Genomic DNA, 18726 nt, shown 5'->3' on the forward strand with positions numbered 1-18726 from the left:
CCCACTATCCCAGCCCGTACCCCACTATCCCAGCCCGTACCCCACTATCCCAGCCCGTACCCCACTATCCCCTGTACCCCACTATCCCAGCCTGTACCCCACTATCCCCTGTACCCCACTATCCCAGCCCGTACCCCACTATCCCGGCCTGTACCCCACTATCCCAGCCCGTACCCCACTATCCCAGCCCGTACCCCACTATCCCAGCCCGTACCCCACTATCCCAGCCTGTACCCCACTATCCCCTGTACCCCACTATCCCAGCCTGTACCCCACTATCCCCCGTACCCCACTATCCCGGCCTGTACCCCACTATCCCCTGTACCCCACTATCCCAGCCTGTACCCCACTATCCCCGGCCCGTACCCCCACTATCCCCCGTACCCCACTATCCCGGCCTGTACCCCACTATCCCGGCCTGTACCCCACTATCCCAGCCCGTACCCCACTATCCCGGCCTGTACCCCACTATCCCAGCCCGTACCCCACTATCCCGGCCTGTACCCCACTATCCCAGCCCGTACCCCACTATCCCTGTACCCCACTATCCCAGCCGTACCCCACTATCCCAGCCTGTACCCCACTATCCCCTGTACCCCACTATCCCAGCCCGTACCCCACTATCCCCCGTACCCCACTATCCCCCGTACCCCACTATCCCCTGTACCCCACTATCCCAGCCGTACCCCACTATCCCAGCCTGTACCCCACTATCCCCTGGTACCCCACTATCCCAGCCCCGTACCCCACTATCCCCTGTACCCCACTATCCCGGCCTGTACCCCACTATCCCCGGCCTGTACCCCACTATCCCGGCCTGTACCACACTATCCCAGCCGTACCCCACTATCCCAGCCTGTACCCCACTATCCCCTGTACCCCACTATCCCAGCCCGTACCCCACTATCCCAGCCCGTACCCCACTATCCCAGCCCGTACCCCACTATCCCCTGTACCCCACTATCCCCCCCGTACCCCACTGTCCCCCACCCGTACCCCACTATCCCAGCCCGTACCCCACTATCCCCCCCGTACCCCACTATCCCCTGTACCCCACTATCCCCCCCGTACCCCACTGTCCCCACACCCGTACCCCACTATCCCAGCCTGTACCCCACTATCCCAGCCCGTACCCCACTGTCCCAGCCTGTACCCCACTATCCCAGCCCGTTACCCCCACTATCCCAGCCCGTACCCCACTATCCCAGCCCGTACCCCACTGTCCCCCACCCGTACCCCACTATCCCCCGTACCCCACAATCCCGGCCCGTACCCCACTATCCCCCGTACACCCCACTATCCCAGCCCGTACCCCACTATCCCAGCCCGTACCCCACTATCCCAGCCCGTACCCCACTATCCCAGCCCGTACCCCACTATCCCAGCCTGTACCCCACTATCCCCTGTACCCCACTATCCCCCGTACCCCACTATCCCAGCCCGTACCCCACTATCCAGCCCGTACCCCCACTATCCCAGCCTGTACCCCACTATCCCAGCCCGTACCCCACTATCCCAGCCCGTACCCCACTATCCCCTGTACCCCACTATCCCCTGTACCCCACTATCCCCTGTACCCCACTATCCCCCTGTACCCCACTATCCCCCCGTACCCCACTATCCCAGCCCGTCCCCCACTATCCCAGCCCGTACCCCACTATCCCCCCGTACCCCACTATCCCAGCCCGTACCCCCACTATCCCAGCCTGTACCCCACTATCCCCTGTACCCCACTATCCCCTGTACCCCACTATCCCCCGTACCCCACTATCCCAGCCCATACCCCACTATCCCCTGTACCCCACTATCCCCTGTACCCCACTATCCCCCGTACCCCACTATCCCCCGTACCCCACTATCCCCCGTACCCCACTATCCCCCCGTACCCCACTATCCCCGTACCCCACTATCCCCGTACCCCACTATCCCCCCGTACCCCACTATCCCCCCTGTACCCCACTATCCCAGCCCGTACCCCACTATCCCAGCCCGTACCCCACTATCCCAGCCTGTACCCCACTATCCCCTGTACCCCACTATCCCCCCCCGTACCCCACTATCCCAGCCCGTCCCCCCACTATCCCAGCCCGTCCCCCACTATCCCAGCCCCGTACCCCACTATCCTGGCCCGTACCCCACAATCCCAGCCCGTACCCCACTATCCCAGCCCGTACCCCACTATCCCAGCCCGTACCCCACTATCCCGGCCTGTACCCCACTATCCCCTGTACCCCACTATCCCCCCGTACCCCACTATCCCAGCCTGTACCCCACTATCCCCCTGTACCCCACTATCCCAGCCCGTACCCCACTATCCCAGCCTGTACCCCACTATCCCAGCCTGTACCCCACTATCCCAGCCCGTACCCCACTATCCCGGCCTGTACCCCACTATCCCCTGTACCCCACTATCCCCCCCGTACCCCACTATCCCAGCCTGTACCCCACTATCCCAGCCTGTCCCCCACTATCCCAGCCCGTACCCCACTATCCCAGCCCGTACCCCACTATCCCAGCCCGTACCCCACTATCCCCCTGTACCCCACTATCCCAGCCTGTACCCCACTATCCCAGCCTGTACCCCACTATCCCCTGTACCCCACTATCCCAGCCCGTACCCCCCCACTATCCCGGTCCGTACCCCACTATCCCAGCCTGTACCCCACTATCCCCTGTACCCCACTATCCCAGCCTGTACCCCACTATCCCAGCCCGTACCCCACTATCCCAGCCTGTACCCCACTATCCCCTGTACCCCACTATCCCAGCCCGTACCCCACTATCCCAGCCCGTACCCCACTATCCCAGCCTGTACCCCCCCTCCGTACCCCACTATCCCAGCCCGTACCCCACTATTCCAGCCTGTACCCCACTATCCCCCCCGTACCCCACTATCCCCCCCGTACCCCGCGGACTTGATCTGGCTCCAGAAGCCGTGCGTGGTGTAGACGAAGAGGGAGCCACGGCCGGCGATGGCGGTGAAGATGTCCTGTGTTCCAGCCGGATCACAGCCCGGCGCGCGGTGCCACCCGTTACTGCCCTCCTCCCTGCGGGCACACACACACCACACACACGGTGAGACAGCACCCCAGGGTGAGGCAGCACCCACAGTGAGGCAGCACCCCACAGTGAGACAGCACCCCACAGTGAGGCAAGCTCCACCCACAGTGAGGCAGCACCCACAGTGAGGCAAGCACCCACAGTGAGGCAGCACACCCACAGTGAGGGAGCACCCACAGTGAGGCAGCACCCACAGTGAGGGAGCACCCCAGGGTGAGGCAGCACCCAGGGTGAGGCAGCACCCACAGCGATGGCAGCACACACAGTGAGGCAGCACCTACAGGGTGGGAGGGAGGGAGAGTGGGAGGGGGGAGGGAGGGAGGGAGGGGGGGTGGGGAGGGGGGGGGGGGGGTGGGGTGGAGGGAGGAGCCTCGAGGTTAAGTGTAACTCGGTGAGGGGTGCTCCTAATGGGAACATGTTGTCCCAAGGAAACCCTAAAGGCCACACTAGACTCGCACAGGTACACCCACCTATCACTACAACACCTGAGTGGGGGCAGGTAAGAGGTGGAACCAGGGGAGAGAGAGAGAGAGACGAAGAGTGGACAGCGGAGGTGGAACCAGGGAGAGAGAGAGACGGAGTGGACAGCGGAGGTGGAACCAGGGAGAGAGAGAGAGACAGAGAGTGGACAGCGGCAGAGACCAGGCTTTGATCTCGACTACGAGGACTGTCTGTGCGGAGTTTGTATGTTCTCCTGTTCCTGTGCAGCCCTGTCACACTGTGACATAACACTCGGTGTCCGGCTGGAGATGGACGTGGGGAGTGGGGTGTGTGCGTGTGGGGGGAGGGGAGAGTGGGACGGGGGGGGGGGGGGGGGGAATGGGGAGAATGGGTGGGGGAGTGTGGGGATGGAGACGCAGGGTGATGGACAAGGGGAGTGGGGTGGTGTGGGGCAGCCCACACTCATGGTGCCAGTACTGTGCGTGGACACAGTGCCTGAGCCACTGGACGATCCCTCTGAGTTACACACTGGGACAAGATACACCTGAGCTACTCACAGGGCAAGGTCCTGCTGGTTTTTCCGGAACACCTCACCGATGTACTGGAAGATGTCGGGGGTGAACAGGTAGACGCCACAGTTGATGACGTCACTGACAAAGGTGCTGGGCTTCTCCACATAGTGTAGAACCTGCGGCAAGGACAGGTGGAGTTAGGCTCAGGTGCGTTAATGACACCTGTACCCAGTTACGGGGAACACCTGAGCTTTGCATGTTATCCAAACTGATCAGATAATACAGGGTAGACACAGAGTGCTGGAGTAACTCAGCGGGTGGGTCAGGCAGCATCTGTGGAGAACATGGATAGGTGACGTTTCACAGAGTGCTGGAGTAACTCAGCGGGTCAGGCAGCATCTGTGGAGAACATGGATAGGTGACGTTTCACAGAGTGCTGGAGTAACTCAGCGGGTGCAGCAGCATCAATGAAGCGAAGGAAATAGGTAATGTTTCGGGATGAAACCCTGAAGGAAATAGGCAACGTTTCGGGCCGAAACCCGGAAGGGTTTCGGGCCGAAACGTTGCCTATTTCCTTCGCTCCATAGATGCTGCTGCACCCGCTGAGTTTTTCCAGCACTTTTGTCTACCTTCGATTTTCCAGCATCTGCAGTTCCTTCTTAAACAGTTTCTCGATGGAATCGTGAAGCTGGCTGGCGGGTGAAGATAGACACAGAGTGCTGGAGTAACTCAGCGGGTCAGGCAGCATCTGTGGAGAACATGGATAGGTGACGTTTCACAGAGTGCTGGAGTAACTCAGCGGGTCAGGCAGCATCTGTGGAGAACGTGGATAGGTGACGTTTTGGGTCGAGACCCTTCTTTAGACTGGTAGAAAAATACAGTTCAGTTCAGCTTCAAGTAGCCCAGGCATTCCCTCTCTCTACATCCCTCCCCCACCCAAGTGGCACCAGCTTCTCGTTCTCACCCAACAAACAGCCAACAACGGCCCGTCTCCTGTATCATTATTACTTTTTTGCATCTTTCATTCATTGTTCTTTATCTCTCTACATCACCGTCCATATCTCTCAGTTCCCCAACCAGACTGAAGCCTGGGTCTTGAAACGTCACCCATTCCTTCTCTCCACAGATGCTGCATGTCCTGCTGAGTTACTCCAGCTTTTTGTGTCTATCTTCGGTTTAAACCAGCATCTGCAGTTCCTTCTTACACAGTTCAGTTTAGTTTGTTGCTCACGAGGTACAGTGAAAAGCTTCTGTTGCGTGCTAACCAGTCAGCGGAAAGACAATACATGATTACAATCGAGCCGTCCACAGTGTACAGATACAGGATAAAGGGAATAAAGCCAGTAAAGTCCGATCAAGGATAGTCCGAGGGTCTCCAATGAGGTAGATGGGAGGTCAGGACTGCTCTCTAGTTGTGGTACAATGACTTTCAGAAAGCATTTGATAAGGTCCCACATAGGAGATTAGTGGGCAAAATTAGAGCACATGGTATTGGGGGTTGAGTGCTGACATGGATAGAGAAGTGGTTGGCAGACAGGAAACAAAGAGTAGGGATTAACGGGTCCCTTTCAGAATGGCAGGCAGTGACTAGTGGGGTACCGCAAGGCTCGTTGCTGGGACCGCAGCTATTTACAATATACATCAATCATTTGGATGAAGGGATTCAAAGTAACATTAGCAAATTTGCAGATGACACAAAGCTGGGGGTGGCAGTGTGAACTGTGAGGAGGATGCTATGAGAATGCAGGGTGACTCGGACAAGTTGGGGGAGTGGGCAGATGCATGGCAGATACAGTTTAATGCTGATAAATGTGAGGTTATCCGGAATCGAATATAGGAGCAAAGAGGTCCTTCTGCAGTTGTACAGGGCCCTAGTGAGACCACACCTGGAGTACTGTGTGCAGTTTTGGTCCCCTAATTTGAGGAAGGACATTCTTGCTATTGAGGGAGTGCAGCGTAGGTTTACCAGGTTAATTCCCGGGATGGCGGGACTGTCATATGCTGAGAGAATGGAGCGGCTGGGCTTGTACACTCTGGAGTTTAGAAGGATGAGAGGGAATCTTATTGAAACGTATAAGATTGTTAAGGGATTGGACACACTAGAGGCAGGAAACATGTTCCTGATGTTGGGGGAGTCCAGAACCAGGGGCCACAGTTTAAGAATAAGGAGTAAGCCATTTAGAACGGAGACGAAGAAACACTTTTTCACACAGAGTGGCGAGTCTGTGGAATTCTCTGCCTCAGAGGGCGGTGGAGGCCGGTTCTCTGGATACTTTCAAGAGAGAGCTAGATAGGGCTCTTAAAGATAGCGGAGTCAGGGGATCTGGGAAGAAGGCAGGAACGGGGTACTGATTGGGGATGATCAGCCATGATCACATTGAATGGTGGTGCTGGCTCGAAGGGCCAAATGGCCTCTACTCCTGCACCTATTGTCTATAGTCTATTGATTCAGTTGCCTGATATCAGCCGGGAAGAAACTTATCTTAAGGGGCAAGCCATTTAGAACGGATGTCCTTGTAGCATGTGTCGCTGTGCCCAGCAGCAGCTCGTGTGACGTGCGTGTTGCGAGCCGTGTGCGGGACATGTTCTGACATGGTACACCCCCCCCCCCAGACACGTGTTACGTGCTCACCTCGTGACTCTGCGGGTTCTCCACGATGCAGCCATAGTTCATCGACTGCCTCCTGTTGGCCTGGGCCGGGATAACAGGACAATGGTTACATAGCTCACGTACCCCCTCACCCCCCCCCAACTCACCCCCTCACCACCCCCCCAAAATTCAAACTCACCACCCCCCTCCCCAAACTCATCCATCCATCCCCTCCGAAACGCACCAACCCCCCCCCCCCCCCCCCCCCCTCCCAACCTCATGTCACCCTCTCCCTACATTCCACCCCCTCCCAATCTGACCCCCTCACAAATCTCAGGCCTACAACATGAGCCCACACACCCGCCAATCCTTAGCCACCCCCCACTCCCAACCTCATGGGGCAATTGCAGATGTGTAGAAGGCAGCTGCAGATGTGTAAAGAATGTTGCAGATGTGCAGGGCTGTTGCAGATGTGCAGACAGTTGCATATGTGCGGGGCAGCTACAGATGTGCGGGGCCGTTGCAGAAATGCGGGTCAGTCACTGATGTGTGGGACCGTTGCAGATGTGCGGGGCATACAGATGTGCGGGGCAGATACAGATGTGCGGGACCGTTGCAGATGTGCGGGGCAGTCGCAGATTTGCGGGAAAGACGCAGATGTGCGGGACACACACAGATGTGTGGGGCAGATACAGATGTTTGGGGCAGATACAGAGGTGCGGTGCAGATACAGATGTGCGGGGAAGACACAGATGTGTGGGGCCGCTACAGATGTGCGGGGCCGTTACAGAGGTGTGGGGCCGTTACAGAGGAGCGGGGTCGTTACAGATGTGCAGGACAGATGCAGATGTGCCGGACAGACACAGATGTGCGTGGCCGTTACAGAGGTGCGGGGCCGATACAGATGTGCGGGGAAAATACAGATGTGCGGGGAAGATACAGATGTGCGGGGCAGGTACAGATGTGCGGGGCAGATACAGATGTGCGGGGCAGATACAGATGTGTGGGGCAGTCACAGATGTGCGGGGCAGATACAGATGTGCAGGACAGATGCAGATGTGCCGGACAGACACAGATGTGCGTGGCCGTTACAGATGTGCGGGGCAGATACAGATGTGCGGGGCAGATACAGATGTGCGGGGCCGATACAGATGTGCGGGGATACAGATGTGCGGGGCAGATACAGATGTGCGGGGCCGTTACAGATGTGCGGGGAAGATACAGATGTGCGGGGCCGTTACAGAGGTGCGGGGCCGTTACAGATGTGCGGGGCCGTTACAGATGTGCGGGGCAGATACAGATGTGCGGGGCAGATACAGATGTGCGGGGCAGATACAGATGTGCGGGGCTGTTACAGATGTGCGGGGCCGTTACAGATGTGCGGGCCGTTACAGATGTGCGGGGCCGTTACAGAGTTGCGGGGCCGTTACAGGTGTGCGGGGCCATTACAGATGTGCGGGGCCGTTACAGATGTGCGGGGCAGATACAGATGTGCGGGGCCGATGCAGATGTGCGGGACAGATGCAGATGTGCCGGACAGACACAGATGTGCGGGGCCGTTACAGATGTGCGGGGCAGATACAGATGTGCGGGGCCGTTACAGATGTGCGGGGCCGTTACAGATGTGCGGGGCAGATACAGATGTGCCTCGTTGTCTCACCGCGGTGCCCAGCATGACGAAGGAGTTGAGCTGCTCCTGGGCTTTCTGGAAGTCGATCATCTCCGTCAGCGGGAACTCGCAGCAAACATCCGCATTCAAGACGAAGAACAGCTCCGGCTTCCCCGACAGGATCTGGTCCCGGAAATGGTAGATCCCTCCGCCCGTCCCCAAGGCAACGTACTCTTGCAGGTACCTGTGGACACACGGGTGGGCACCAACTTGTCACCGCACGCCACTGGCTGCCTTTATCATCCTTCACTGGGACAAACCTGCACTCAGGATGCGTTTAGTCTAAATGTCCACACATTGTCACCTGTAAAAGCTATTTGTTACCTGCTATCCAGTCAGCGGAAAGACAATACAATATGTTCCCGATGTTGGGGGAGTCCAGAACCAGGGGCCACACACAGTTTAAGAATAAGGAGGAAGCCATTTAGAACGGAGACGAGGAAACACTTTTTCTCACAGAGAGTGGTGAGTCTGTGGAATTCTCTGCCTCAGAGGGCGGTGGAGGCCGGTTCTCTGGATGCTTTCAAGAGAGAGCTGGATAGGGCTCTTAAAAATAGCGGAGTCAGGGGATATGGGGAGAAGGCAGGAACGGGGTACTGATTGGGGATGATCAGCCATGATCACATTGAATGGCGGTGCTGGCTAGAAGGGCCGAATGGCCTGCTCCTGCACCTATTGTTTATTGTCTAATACATGATTACAATCGATTTATTAGGTAGACAAAAATGCTGGAGAAACTCAGCGGGTGAGGCAGCATCTATGGAGCTAAGGAATAGGTGACGTTTCGGGTCGAGACCCTTCTTTGACCCGAAACGTCGCCTATTCCTTCGAAGAAGGGTCTCGACCCGAAACGTCACCTATTCCTTCGATGAAGGGTCTCGACCCGAAACGTCGCCTATTCCTTCGCTCCATAGATGCTGCCTCACCCACTGAGTTTCTCCAGCATTTTTGTCTATCTTCGATTTTTCCAGCATCTGCAGTTCTTTCTTAAACCTTTAATTGGACATCACTGTACATTATCCCACTGTGTCCGGCCACAGCGTACAGATACAGGACAAGGGGAATAACTGACGTGACTGCCGTTTAGTGCAAGATAAAATCCAGTAGAGTCTGATCGCAGATAGTCCACAGTCTACAGGTACATGATAAAGGGAATCACGTTCAGTGCAAGATAATGTCAGATTCATGTCCGATTCATTTTGAGGGTCTCCAATGAGGTTGATGGGAGGTCAGGACATAGTTTAGTTCGTTTATTGTCACATGTATCAAGGTACGGTGAAAAGCTTTTTGTTGCGTGCTATCCAGTCAGCGTAAGCATTTGGCATTACAGGTGCACAACCTTTTATCCGGTGTTCCAGAAACCGAAAAGCTCCGAAAACCGGCCATTTTTTCCAGATGTCGTCTGCGCACCAAAGCTCGCGTTTGGCGCCAAACTTGACCCAAAACGACCCACGGTCAACCCAGGTCTGTACTACTGTAGCGGCTGCCTCCTCCCTGGAGAACGGGAGACGCTTAAACATCTGTAAATCATTGCTTAAATGTTAGTCAGTTAGTTTGGAGGGCTTTTATGTGAAGGGGGGTTAAGGGGTAAACTTTAATTCTTAGTCCCCTACCTGGTCGGAGAGGCGGGGAGCGGTCAATGTGGCCGTTGTGGCCGTTGGGGCTGTGGGCGGCGCCGGTTGTAGCTCCGACCCCGGCAACTCTACCCCTGGCTGCGAGGCGCTCCAAATCCAGCGCGGCCCGCGGCCGGACGCCCCAGCTCCGCGAATGTCGGGAGTCGGCAGCGTCGCAGCGCTGGGATACCAGCTGGGAGCAGGCAACGCCTTATCGGGTCGCCGTGCGGCAAGCTCCGGAGCGCTGTGGCCGCCGACCCAACGTTCGCGGAGCGTCGCTGGATTTGGAGCCGCGCAGCCAGGGGTAGAGTTGCCGGGGTTGGAGCTCCAACCGGCGCCGCCCGGCCCGCGCCGGACGGCGCCCCCAGCTCGCGCGGCTCCAAATCCAGCGACGCTCCCGCGATGTTGTGTGTCGGCGGCCACAGCGTTCCGGAGCTTGCCGCACGGCGACCCGGTAAGGCATTGCCCGCTCCCCGCTGGTATCCCAGCGCTGCAACGACGCCGACTCCCGACATTCCCGGAGCTGGGACGTCCGACCGCGGGCGGCGCTGGATTTGGAGCACCTCGCAGCCAGGGGTAGAGTTGCCGGGGTCGGAGCTCCAACCGGCGACGCCCGCGGCCGGACGGAGCCCCCAGCTCCGTGAGGTTGGGAGTCGCCGACCAGGTAGGGGACTAAGAATTAAAGTTTCCCCCTTCACCCCGACTCCACCACCACCACATAAAATCCCTCCAAACTAACTGACTAACATTTATGCAATGATTCTCCCGGTCACCGGGGAGGAGGCAGCAGCTCCAGACTTTTCAAGCCGCCCGCGCTACCTACCTAATCTACGCTAAAATTCTTCCATTCTGAAATCCGAAAATGTCCGAAATCCGACAAGTGTCTGGTCCCAAGGCTTTCGGATAAAAGGTTGTGCACCTGTATTACAACCAAGTCCACAGAGTACAGATACAGGATTAAGGGAATAACATTTAATGCAAGATAAAGTCCAGCAACGTCAGATTAAAGATAGTCCGGGGATCTCCAATGAGGTAGATGGGAGGTCAGGACCGCTCTCTAGTTGGTGAGAGGATGGTTCAGTTGCCAGCAGAACAATAGACAACTGTAGAGGACAATAGACAATAGGTGCAGGAGGAGAGGCCATTCGGCCCTTCGAGCCAGCACCGCCATTCAATGTGATCATGGCTGATCATCCCCAATCAGTACCCCGTTCCTGCCTTCCCCCCATATCCCCTGACTCCGCTATCTTTTAGAGCCCTATCTAGCTCGTTCTTGAAAGTATCCAGAGAACCTGCCTTTGAGGCAGAGAATTCCACAGACTCACAACTCTCTGTGAGAAAAAGTGTCTCCTAGTCTCCGTTCTAAATGGCCGACCCCTTATTCTTAAACTGTGGCCCCTGGTTCTGGACTCCCCCAACATCGGGAACATGTTTCCTGCCTCTAGTGTGTCCAAACCCTTAATAATCTTACATGTTTTAGTAAGATTCCCTCTCATCCTTCTAAACTCCAGAGTATACAAGCTCTGTCCCTGAATCTGAAGGTGTTTGTTTTCACACTTCTGTACCCCTTGCCTGATGGGTGAGGGGAGAAGAGGGAAATCTGAACACATGATGAGGCAGTTCAGCCCATCTAGCTGGTGCTGCCCCAGCAACTTCCACCCAGTCAGTATAGATTAGATGCTCCAAATGTCCTCCTTCCTTCTCTGTAAGTTCCAAATCCCAAAGACAGCACAGAACACAGAACAGTCCAGCACAGAAACAGGCCCTTCGGCCCACAATCTCTGTGCCCAACATTTAGATTTGTAGTTTTCCGTGCCGAACAGCGATCCCCGCACTAACACTACCCTACACACACTAGGGATAATTTACACTGATACCAAACTAATTAACCTACAAACCTGCAGGTCTTTGGAGTGTGGGAGGAAACCGAAGATCTCGGAGAAAACCCACGCAGGTCACGGGGAGAACATGCAAACTCCGTACAGACAGTACCCGTAGTCGGGATCGAACCCCGGACTCCGGCGCTGCTTCTTAAGGGGTTGGACAGGCTAGATGCAGGAAGATTGTTCCCGATGTTGGGGAAGTCCAGGACAAGGGGTCACAGCTTAAGGATAAGGGGGAAATCTTTTAAAACCGAGATGAGAAGAACTTTTTTTCACACAGAGAGTGGTGAATCTCTGGAACTCTCTGCAGCAGAGGGTAGTTGAGGCCAGTTCATTGGCTATATTTAAGAGGGAGTTAGATGTGGCCCTTGTGGCTAAGGGGATCAGGGGGTATGGAGAGAAGGCAGGTACGGGATACTGAGTTGGATGATCAGCCATGATCATATTGAATGGCGGTGCAGGCTTGAAGGGCCGAATGGCCTCTACTCCTGCACCTAATTTCTATGTTTCTAGCTCTGTAAGGCAGCAACTCTACTGCTGCGCCACCGTGCTGCCCTTATGGCCGTTATAACATGATGCCAAGACCAACTCCCCTCTGCCAGCACGTGATCCGTATCCCTCCATTCCCTGCATATCCATGTGCCGATCCAAAAGCCTCTTAAACACCACAATCGTATCTGCCTCCACCCCCACCCCTGGCAGCGCGTTCCAGGCACCCACCACCCTCTGTGTAAAAAAACCTGCCCCACACATCTCCTTTAAACTTTGCCCCTCTCACCTTAAAGCTGCGCCCTCTAGTCTTGGATTTTTTTCATCCAAGGAAAAGTTCTGACTATTCACCCAATTTATTTAGTTTAGTTGAGTTTACTGTCCCGTGTACCGAGGTACAGTGAAAAGCTTTTTGTTGCGTGCTATCCAGTCAGCGGAAAGACAATACATGATACTACCCGAAACGTCGCCCATTCCTTCGCTCCATACATGCTGCCTCACCCGCTGTGTTTCTCCATCATTTTTGTCTACAGCCCATTACTACACCACAGTAGACAGTGACCGGTTGTAATGAGAGTCGAGAAGGAGTTGCCATTACCTGATGCTGATTTTGAATTCTTGCTGGGCGGTGGCAAGGAAGCGGTTGACTTCATCGTTTGGCTGGTAGAACCCAATCAGCAAGATCTCCTTCAGGTTTGGGACCTGCAGAGAGCAAGAGAGACAGACACGAGCTGGCCTGGACAGAGGAGATATGGAGAGGAAGTTTCCACTAGTGGGAGAGTCTAGGACCAGAGGGCACAGCCTCAGAATTAAAGGACATTCAGCCATTTAGAACGGAGATGAGGAAACACTTTTTCACACAGAGAGTTGTGAGTCTGTGGAATTCTCTGCCTCAAAGGACGGTGGAGGCAGGTTCTCTGGATGCTTTCAAGAGAGAGCTAGATAGGGCTCTTAAAAATAGCATAGTCATGGGGAGAAAGCAGGAACGGGTTACTGATTGGGGATGATCAGCCATGAACACATTGAATGATGGTGCTGGCTCGAAGGGCCTAATGGCCTACTCCTGCACCTATTGTTATTGACATTCCTTTAGGAAGGAGATGAGGAGGAATTTATTTTTCACCCAGAGAGTTGTGAATCTGTGGAATTCTCTGCCACAGAAGGCAGTGGAGGCCAATTCACTGGATGTTTTCAAGAGAGAGTTAGATTTAGCTCTTAGGGCTAATGGAATCAAGGGATATGGGGAGAAAGCAGGAACGGGGTAGTGATTGTGGATAATCAGCCATGATAATTTTGAATCGCGGTGCTGGCTCGAAGGGCCGAATGGCCTAGTCCTGCATCTATTTTCTATGTTTCTGGTCAGAGGGTGGTGAATCTGCAGAACTCATTGCCACAGACGGCAGAGATAGGTAGATTCATGATTAGTACGGGTGTCAGGAGTTCTGGGGAGAAGGCAGGAGAAGAGGGGTTGAGAGGGAGAGATAGATCAGCCGTGACTGAATGGCGGGGAAGATTTGAATAGCTGAATCTGCTCCTAGAACTTCTGAACCCGGGTCTGTGGTGCTGTAAGTTGCTGGGTTAGGGCAATGATGTCCATTCAGGTTAGGCAGGTGACTGATCAGGTGACAGGCTGGTTTGAGTTACCTTTGAGCAAGCCTCGATGTGATGCTGTATCATGGGAACTCCAGCCACCGGGAACAACGGCTTTGGAACCTCGAAGGAGAGAGGTCGGAACCTCGTGCCTATGGGATGGCAAATAACACGTTCAACAATGTCCTGTCACACCCCCCCCCTTCCGGGATCAGACACAGAGTGAAGCTGCCCATAAACCATCCCGTCACACACTCATACAGTTATAGAGTGTGGAAACAGGCCCTTCGGCCCAACTTGCCCATACCGGCCAACATGCCCCATCTACACTAGTCCCACCTGCCCGCGTTTGGCCCATATCCCCCCAAACCTGTCCTATCCATGTACCTGTCTAAACGTTTCTGAAACGTTGGTATAGTCCCAGCCTCAACTACCTCCTCCGGCAGCTCGTTCCATACACCCACCACCCTCTGTGTGAAAAAGTTACCCCTCAGATTCCTGTTAAATCTTTTCCCCTTCACCTTCCACAGATTCACAACTCTCTGGGTGAAAAGGTTTTTCATCGTCTGTCCTAAATGGCCGAGCGCTAGCCCTCTGGTCCTCGATTCCCCTACTATGGGCAAGAGATTACCCGATCTATTCCTCTCATGATTTTATGCACCGCTATAAGATCTCCCCTCATCCTCCTGCGCTCCATGGAATAGAGACCCAGCCTACTCAACCTCTCCCTGTAGCTCACACCCTCTAGTCCTGGCAACATCCTCGTAAATCATCTCTGAACCCTTTCCAGCTTGACGACATCTTTCCTATAACACGGTGCCCAGAACTGAACACAACATTCTAAATGCGGTCTCACCAACGTCTTATACAACTGCAACATGACCTCCCAACTTCTATACTCAATACTCTAACTGTTAAAGTGCTAAAAGCCTTGTTGACCACCTTATCTACCTGCAACTCCACCTTCAAGGAACCATGCACCTGTACTCCTAGATCCCTCTGCTCTACAACACTACCCAGAGGTCGACCATTCACTGTGTTGGTCCTGCCCTTGTTTGACGTCCCAAAATGCAACACCTCACACTTCTCTGTATTAAATTCCATCAACCATTCCTCCGCCCACCTGACCAATCGATCCAGATCCTGCTGCAATCGTTCACAACCATCTTCACTCTCTGCAAAACCACTCACTTTTGTATCATCAGCAAACTTGCTAATTTTGCCCTGTATATTCTCATCCAAATCATTGATGTAGATGACAAACAGTAACGGGCCCAGCACTGAACCCTGAGGCCCACCACTAGTCACAGGCCTCCAGTCTGAGCAGCAACATTCCACCATCACCCTCTGCTTCCTTCCATGGAGCCAATTTTCTATCCATTCAGCTATCTCTCCTTGGATCCCATGCGATCTAACCTTCCAGAGCAGCCTACCATGCGGAACCTTGTCGAATGCTTTACTGAAGTCCATGTAAACAACATCTACAGCTCTGCCCTCATTAACCTTTAAGACCATGCTGACTGTCCCTAATCAGCCCTTGCGCATCTAAATGCCTGTATATCCTATCCCTCATTATACTCTCCAGTACTTACCAACTACAGACCTCCCTCGTTAAGTTTCCCCATGCTGACTGTCCCTAATCAGCCCTTTCTCCCCATCTAGAGGCCCAACCTGCCACCCTATCTTCTATCACCTCAGTATACTCTCCAGTAATGGTGGCCGACTGGGAAAGGGGGAGATGCAGTGAGACCTGGGTGTCATGGTACACCAGTCATTGAAGGTAGGCATGCAGGTGCAGCAGGCAGTGAAGAAAGCGAATGGTATGTTGGCTTTCATAGCAGAGGATTTGAGTATAGGAGCAGGGAGGTTCTACTGCAGTTGTACAGGGTCCTTGGTGAGACCCACCTGGAGTATTGCGTGTATTTTTGGTCTCCAAATCTGAGGAAGGACATTATTGCCATAGAGGGAGTGCAGAGCAATTCACCAACTGATTCCTGGGATGTCAGGACTGTCTTATGAGAAAGACTGGATAGACTTGGTTTCTACTCTCTAGAATTTAGGAGACTGAGAGGGGATCTTATAGAAACTTACAAAATTCTTAAGGGGTTGGACAGGCTAGATGCAGGAAGATTGTTCCCGATGTTGGGGAAGTCCAGAACAAGGGGTCACACAGCTTAAGGATAAGGGGGAAATCCTTTGCCCGAGATGAGGAAAACTTTTTTTCACACCTAGTGGTGAATCTCTGGAACTCTCTGCCACAGAGGTAAATTCAGGCCAGTTCATTGGCTATATTAAGAGGGAGTTTTGATGTGGCCCTTGTGCCAATCTCCAGAGGGGCTCCACAAGGAGGTACGGGATACTGCTTTGATAATCCCATGATCATATTGAGGTGCAGGCTCCAGGGGCCTCTACTCCTCCAGTTACCCTTGGAGAGAAGGCCTTTTCCCCCTTACGTACTCATAAATTTCAACCCTGGGTTCCCGCAATTTCCTGAGTTAGTTTCCCTACAATGTCCTCACTCCAGATGTATCTGGCCCTGGAGATTTGTCTAACTTCAAACACGACAGTACCTTCAGTATTTCTTCGACAGGAACACTGACTGCTCTCAAGACACCTCCATTGACTGCCCCTAGTTCCTCCATCCTACTGTCTTTCTCCTCGGTAAATTTAGAGGAGAAATATTAATTGAGGACCTTGCCCATCTCCTATGGCTCCACACGGAGGTGACCGCTTTGATTCCCGATAGGTCCCACTCTCTCTCCAGTTACCCTTTTCCCCCTTATGTATTTTTAAATCCCAGGGGATTTTTTAATTGTCGTATTTATAATCCCGGGGGTCAGACACAGAGTGACGCTCCCTCTACACTGTCCCATCACACACGCCAGGGGCCAGACACAGATGTGCCCGCGTGCCTCTGGAGATAGATCACGTGGTGTCCATTGGGACTATGTAGGCCATCCCTGAACGCTGGTCGCCGCAGGAGGGGGATGAGTGTATTGTAGATCAGGTCGACAATATTTTAATCTGATAACTGTTTGATTGTTTAAGAAAGAACTGCAGATGCTGGAAAAATCGAAGACAAAAATGCTGGAGAAACTCAGCAGGTGAAGCAGCATCTATGGCGCGAAGGATTAGGTAACGTTTTGGGTCGAGACCCTTGTTCGAAGGAATAGGTGACGCTTCGGGTCGAAGCGTCACCTATTGAGGAGGGGATCTTATAGAAACTTACAAAATTCTTAAGGGGTTGGACAGGCTTGATGCAGGAAGATTGTTCCCGATGTTGGGAAGTCCAGAACAAGGGGTCACAGTTTAAGGATAAGGGGGAAATCTTTTAGGACCGAAATGAGGAAAACCTTTTTCACACAGAGAGTGGTGAATCACTGGAATCCTCTGCCGCAGAAGGTAGTTGAGGTCAGTTCATTGGCTATATTTAAGAGGGAGTTAGATGTGGCCCTTGTGGCTAAAGGGATCAGGGGGTATGGAGAGAACGCAGGAACAGGATACTGAGTTGGATGATCAGCCATGATCATATTGAATGGCGGTGCAGGCTCGAAGGGCCGAATGGCCTACTCCTGCACCTATTTTCTATGTTTCTATGAAGCCCTTCTTCGAAGGAATTGGTGACGTTTCGGGTCGAGACCCTTCTTCGAAAGAATAGGTGACGTTTTGGGTCGAGACCTTTCAACGAAGGAATAGGTGGCGTTTCGGGTCGAGACCTTTCAACGAAGGAATAGGTGACGTTTCGGGTCGAGACCCTTCTTCGAAAGGTCTCGACCCGAAACGTCACCTATTCCTTCGCTCCACCGATGCTGCCTCACCCGCTGAGTTTTTCCAGCATTTTTGTCTGCCTTTGATTTTTCCAGCATCTGCAGTTCTTTCTTAAACAATCAAACAGTTATCAGATTTAAATATTTTTATCTACTGTTCGATTGTTTGTAAACTGGAAATAGCAGTCTTGATTTTGAAATTACTCTATATTTGTGTCTAACTGAATGTAAGCTCTTTGTTAAGGGGAAAAAACAAATCAGACACAAAGCTCTCTCTGCACTGTCAGCAATGGCCCAACTCCTGACAAGCATACGCCCGGATAAGATCAGGACGACAGTGAACGATGTGTTTGCAGGTTGTTTGTGGTTGAAAACTGTCAATTCCGGGAGATATAAAGGTTTGAAGAACTGAGGGTGGAGGGATGAGATAAAAGAGAGCATTGGACCCAATAACGACAGCCCAGAGGACGTGTCGATGAGGGAGTGTGCAGGGCTGTGGTGTTGGGGAGAAGGCAGGAACGGGGTACTGATTGGGGATGTTTAAGAAGGAACTGCAGATGCTGGAAAATCAAAGGTAGACAAAAGTCGACGTTTGAAGGGTCTGAAGAAGGGTTTCGGCCCAAAATGTTGCCTATTTCCTTCGCTCCATAGATGCTGCCACACCCGCTGAGTTTCTCCAGCCCTTTTGTCTACCTACTGATTGGGGGTGATCAGCCATGATCACGTTGAATGGCGGTGCTGGCTCGAAGGTCTGAATGGCCGACTCCTGCACCTATTGTCTATTGAGATCCCACCATGGCTGACTGAAGGGGTATGAGGGGCTGAATGGCCACTACTCCAGCTGACCCCCGGTGCCACCCTGTCCACCAGAACCCCCCAGCCCCGCCAAGCCCTAGTTCAATAGACAATAGGTACAGGAGGAGGCCATTCGGCCCTTCTAGCCAGCACCGCCATTCAATGTGGTCATGGCTGATCATCCACAATCAGTTTCTCTTTCGTTCCATCCTCAGCCCATTCCCACTCACTTGTACCTTCCCCCCCCCACCCTGATAACCCCCCTCCCCTACTGTCCCTCACTTCCACACCAACCCTCGGCCTCAGTACCCCCCTCT

General features: G+C 53.8%; 1 protein-coding gene across 1 annotated transcript in view; it reads right to left on the minus strand.

Annotated features, from left to right (window-relative positions):
• LOC129716358 (mannose-1-phosphate guanyltransferase alpha-A-like) overlaps positions 1–18726 on the minus strand; it is a 44851-nt gene that overhangs the window by 15613 nt on the left and 10512 nt on the right. The window contains exons 2-8 of the mRNA XM_055666232.1: positions 17929–18022; positions 13902–13999; positions 12856–12959; positions 8264–8456; positions 6646–6705; positions 4059–4189; positions 2907–3047 (exon numbers count right to left, since the gene is read on the minus strand). Coding sequence (XP_055522207.1) covers positions 2907–3047; positions 4059–4189; positions 6646–6705; positions 8264–8456; positions 12856–12959; positions 13902–13999; positions 17929–18022 — 821 coding nt within the window. The remainder of the gene's footprint in view (positions 1–2906; positions 3048–4058; positions 4190–6645; positions 6706–8263; positions 8457–12855; positions 12960–13901; positions 14000–17928; positions 18023–18726) is intronic.

The sequence above is a fragment of the Leucoraja erinacea genome, unplaced genomic scaffold (genome assembly GCF_028641065.1).
Source record: "Leucoraja erinacea ecotype New England unplaced genomic scaffold, Leri_hhj_1 Leri_218S, whole genome shotgun sequence".
NCBI classification, from domain to species: Eukaryota; Metazoa; Chordata; class Chondrichthyes; order Rajiformes; family Rajidae; genus Leucoraja; species Leucoraja erinaceus.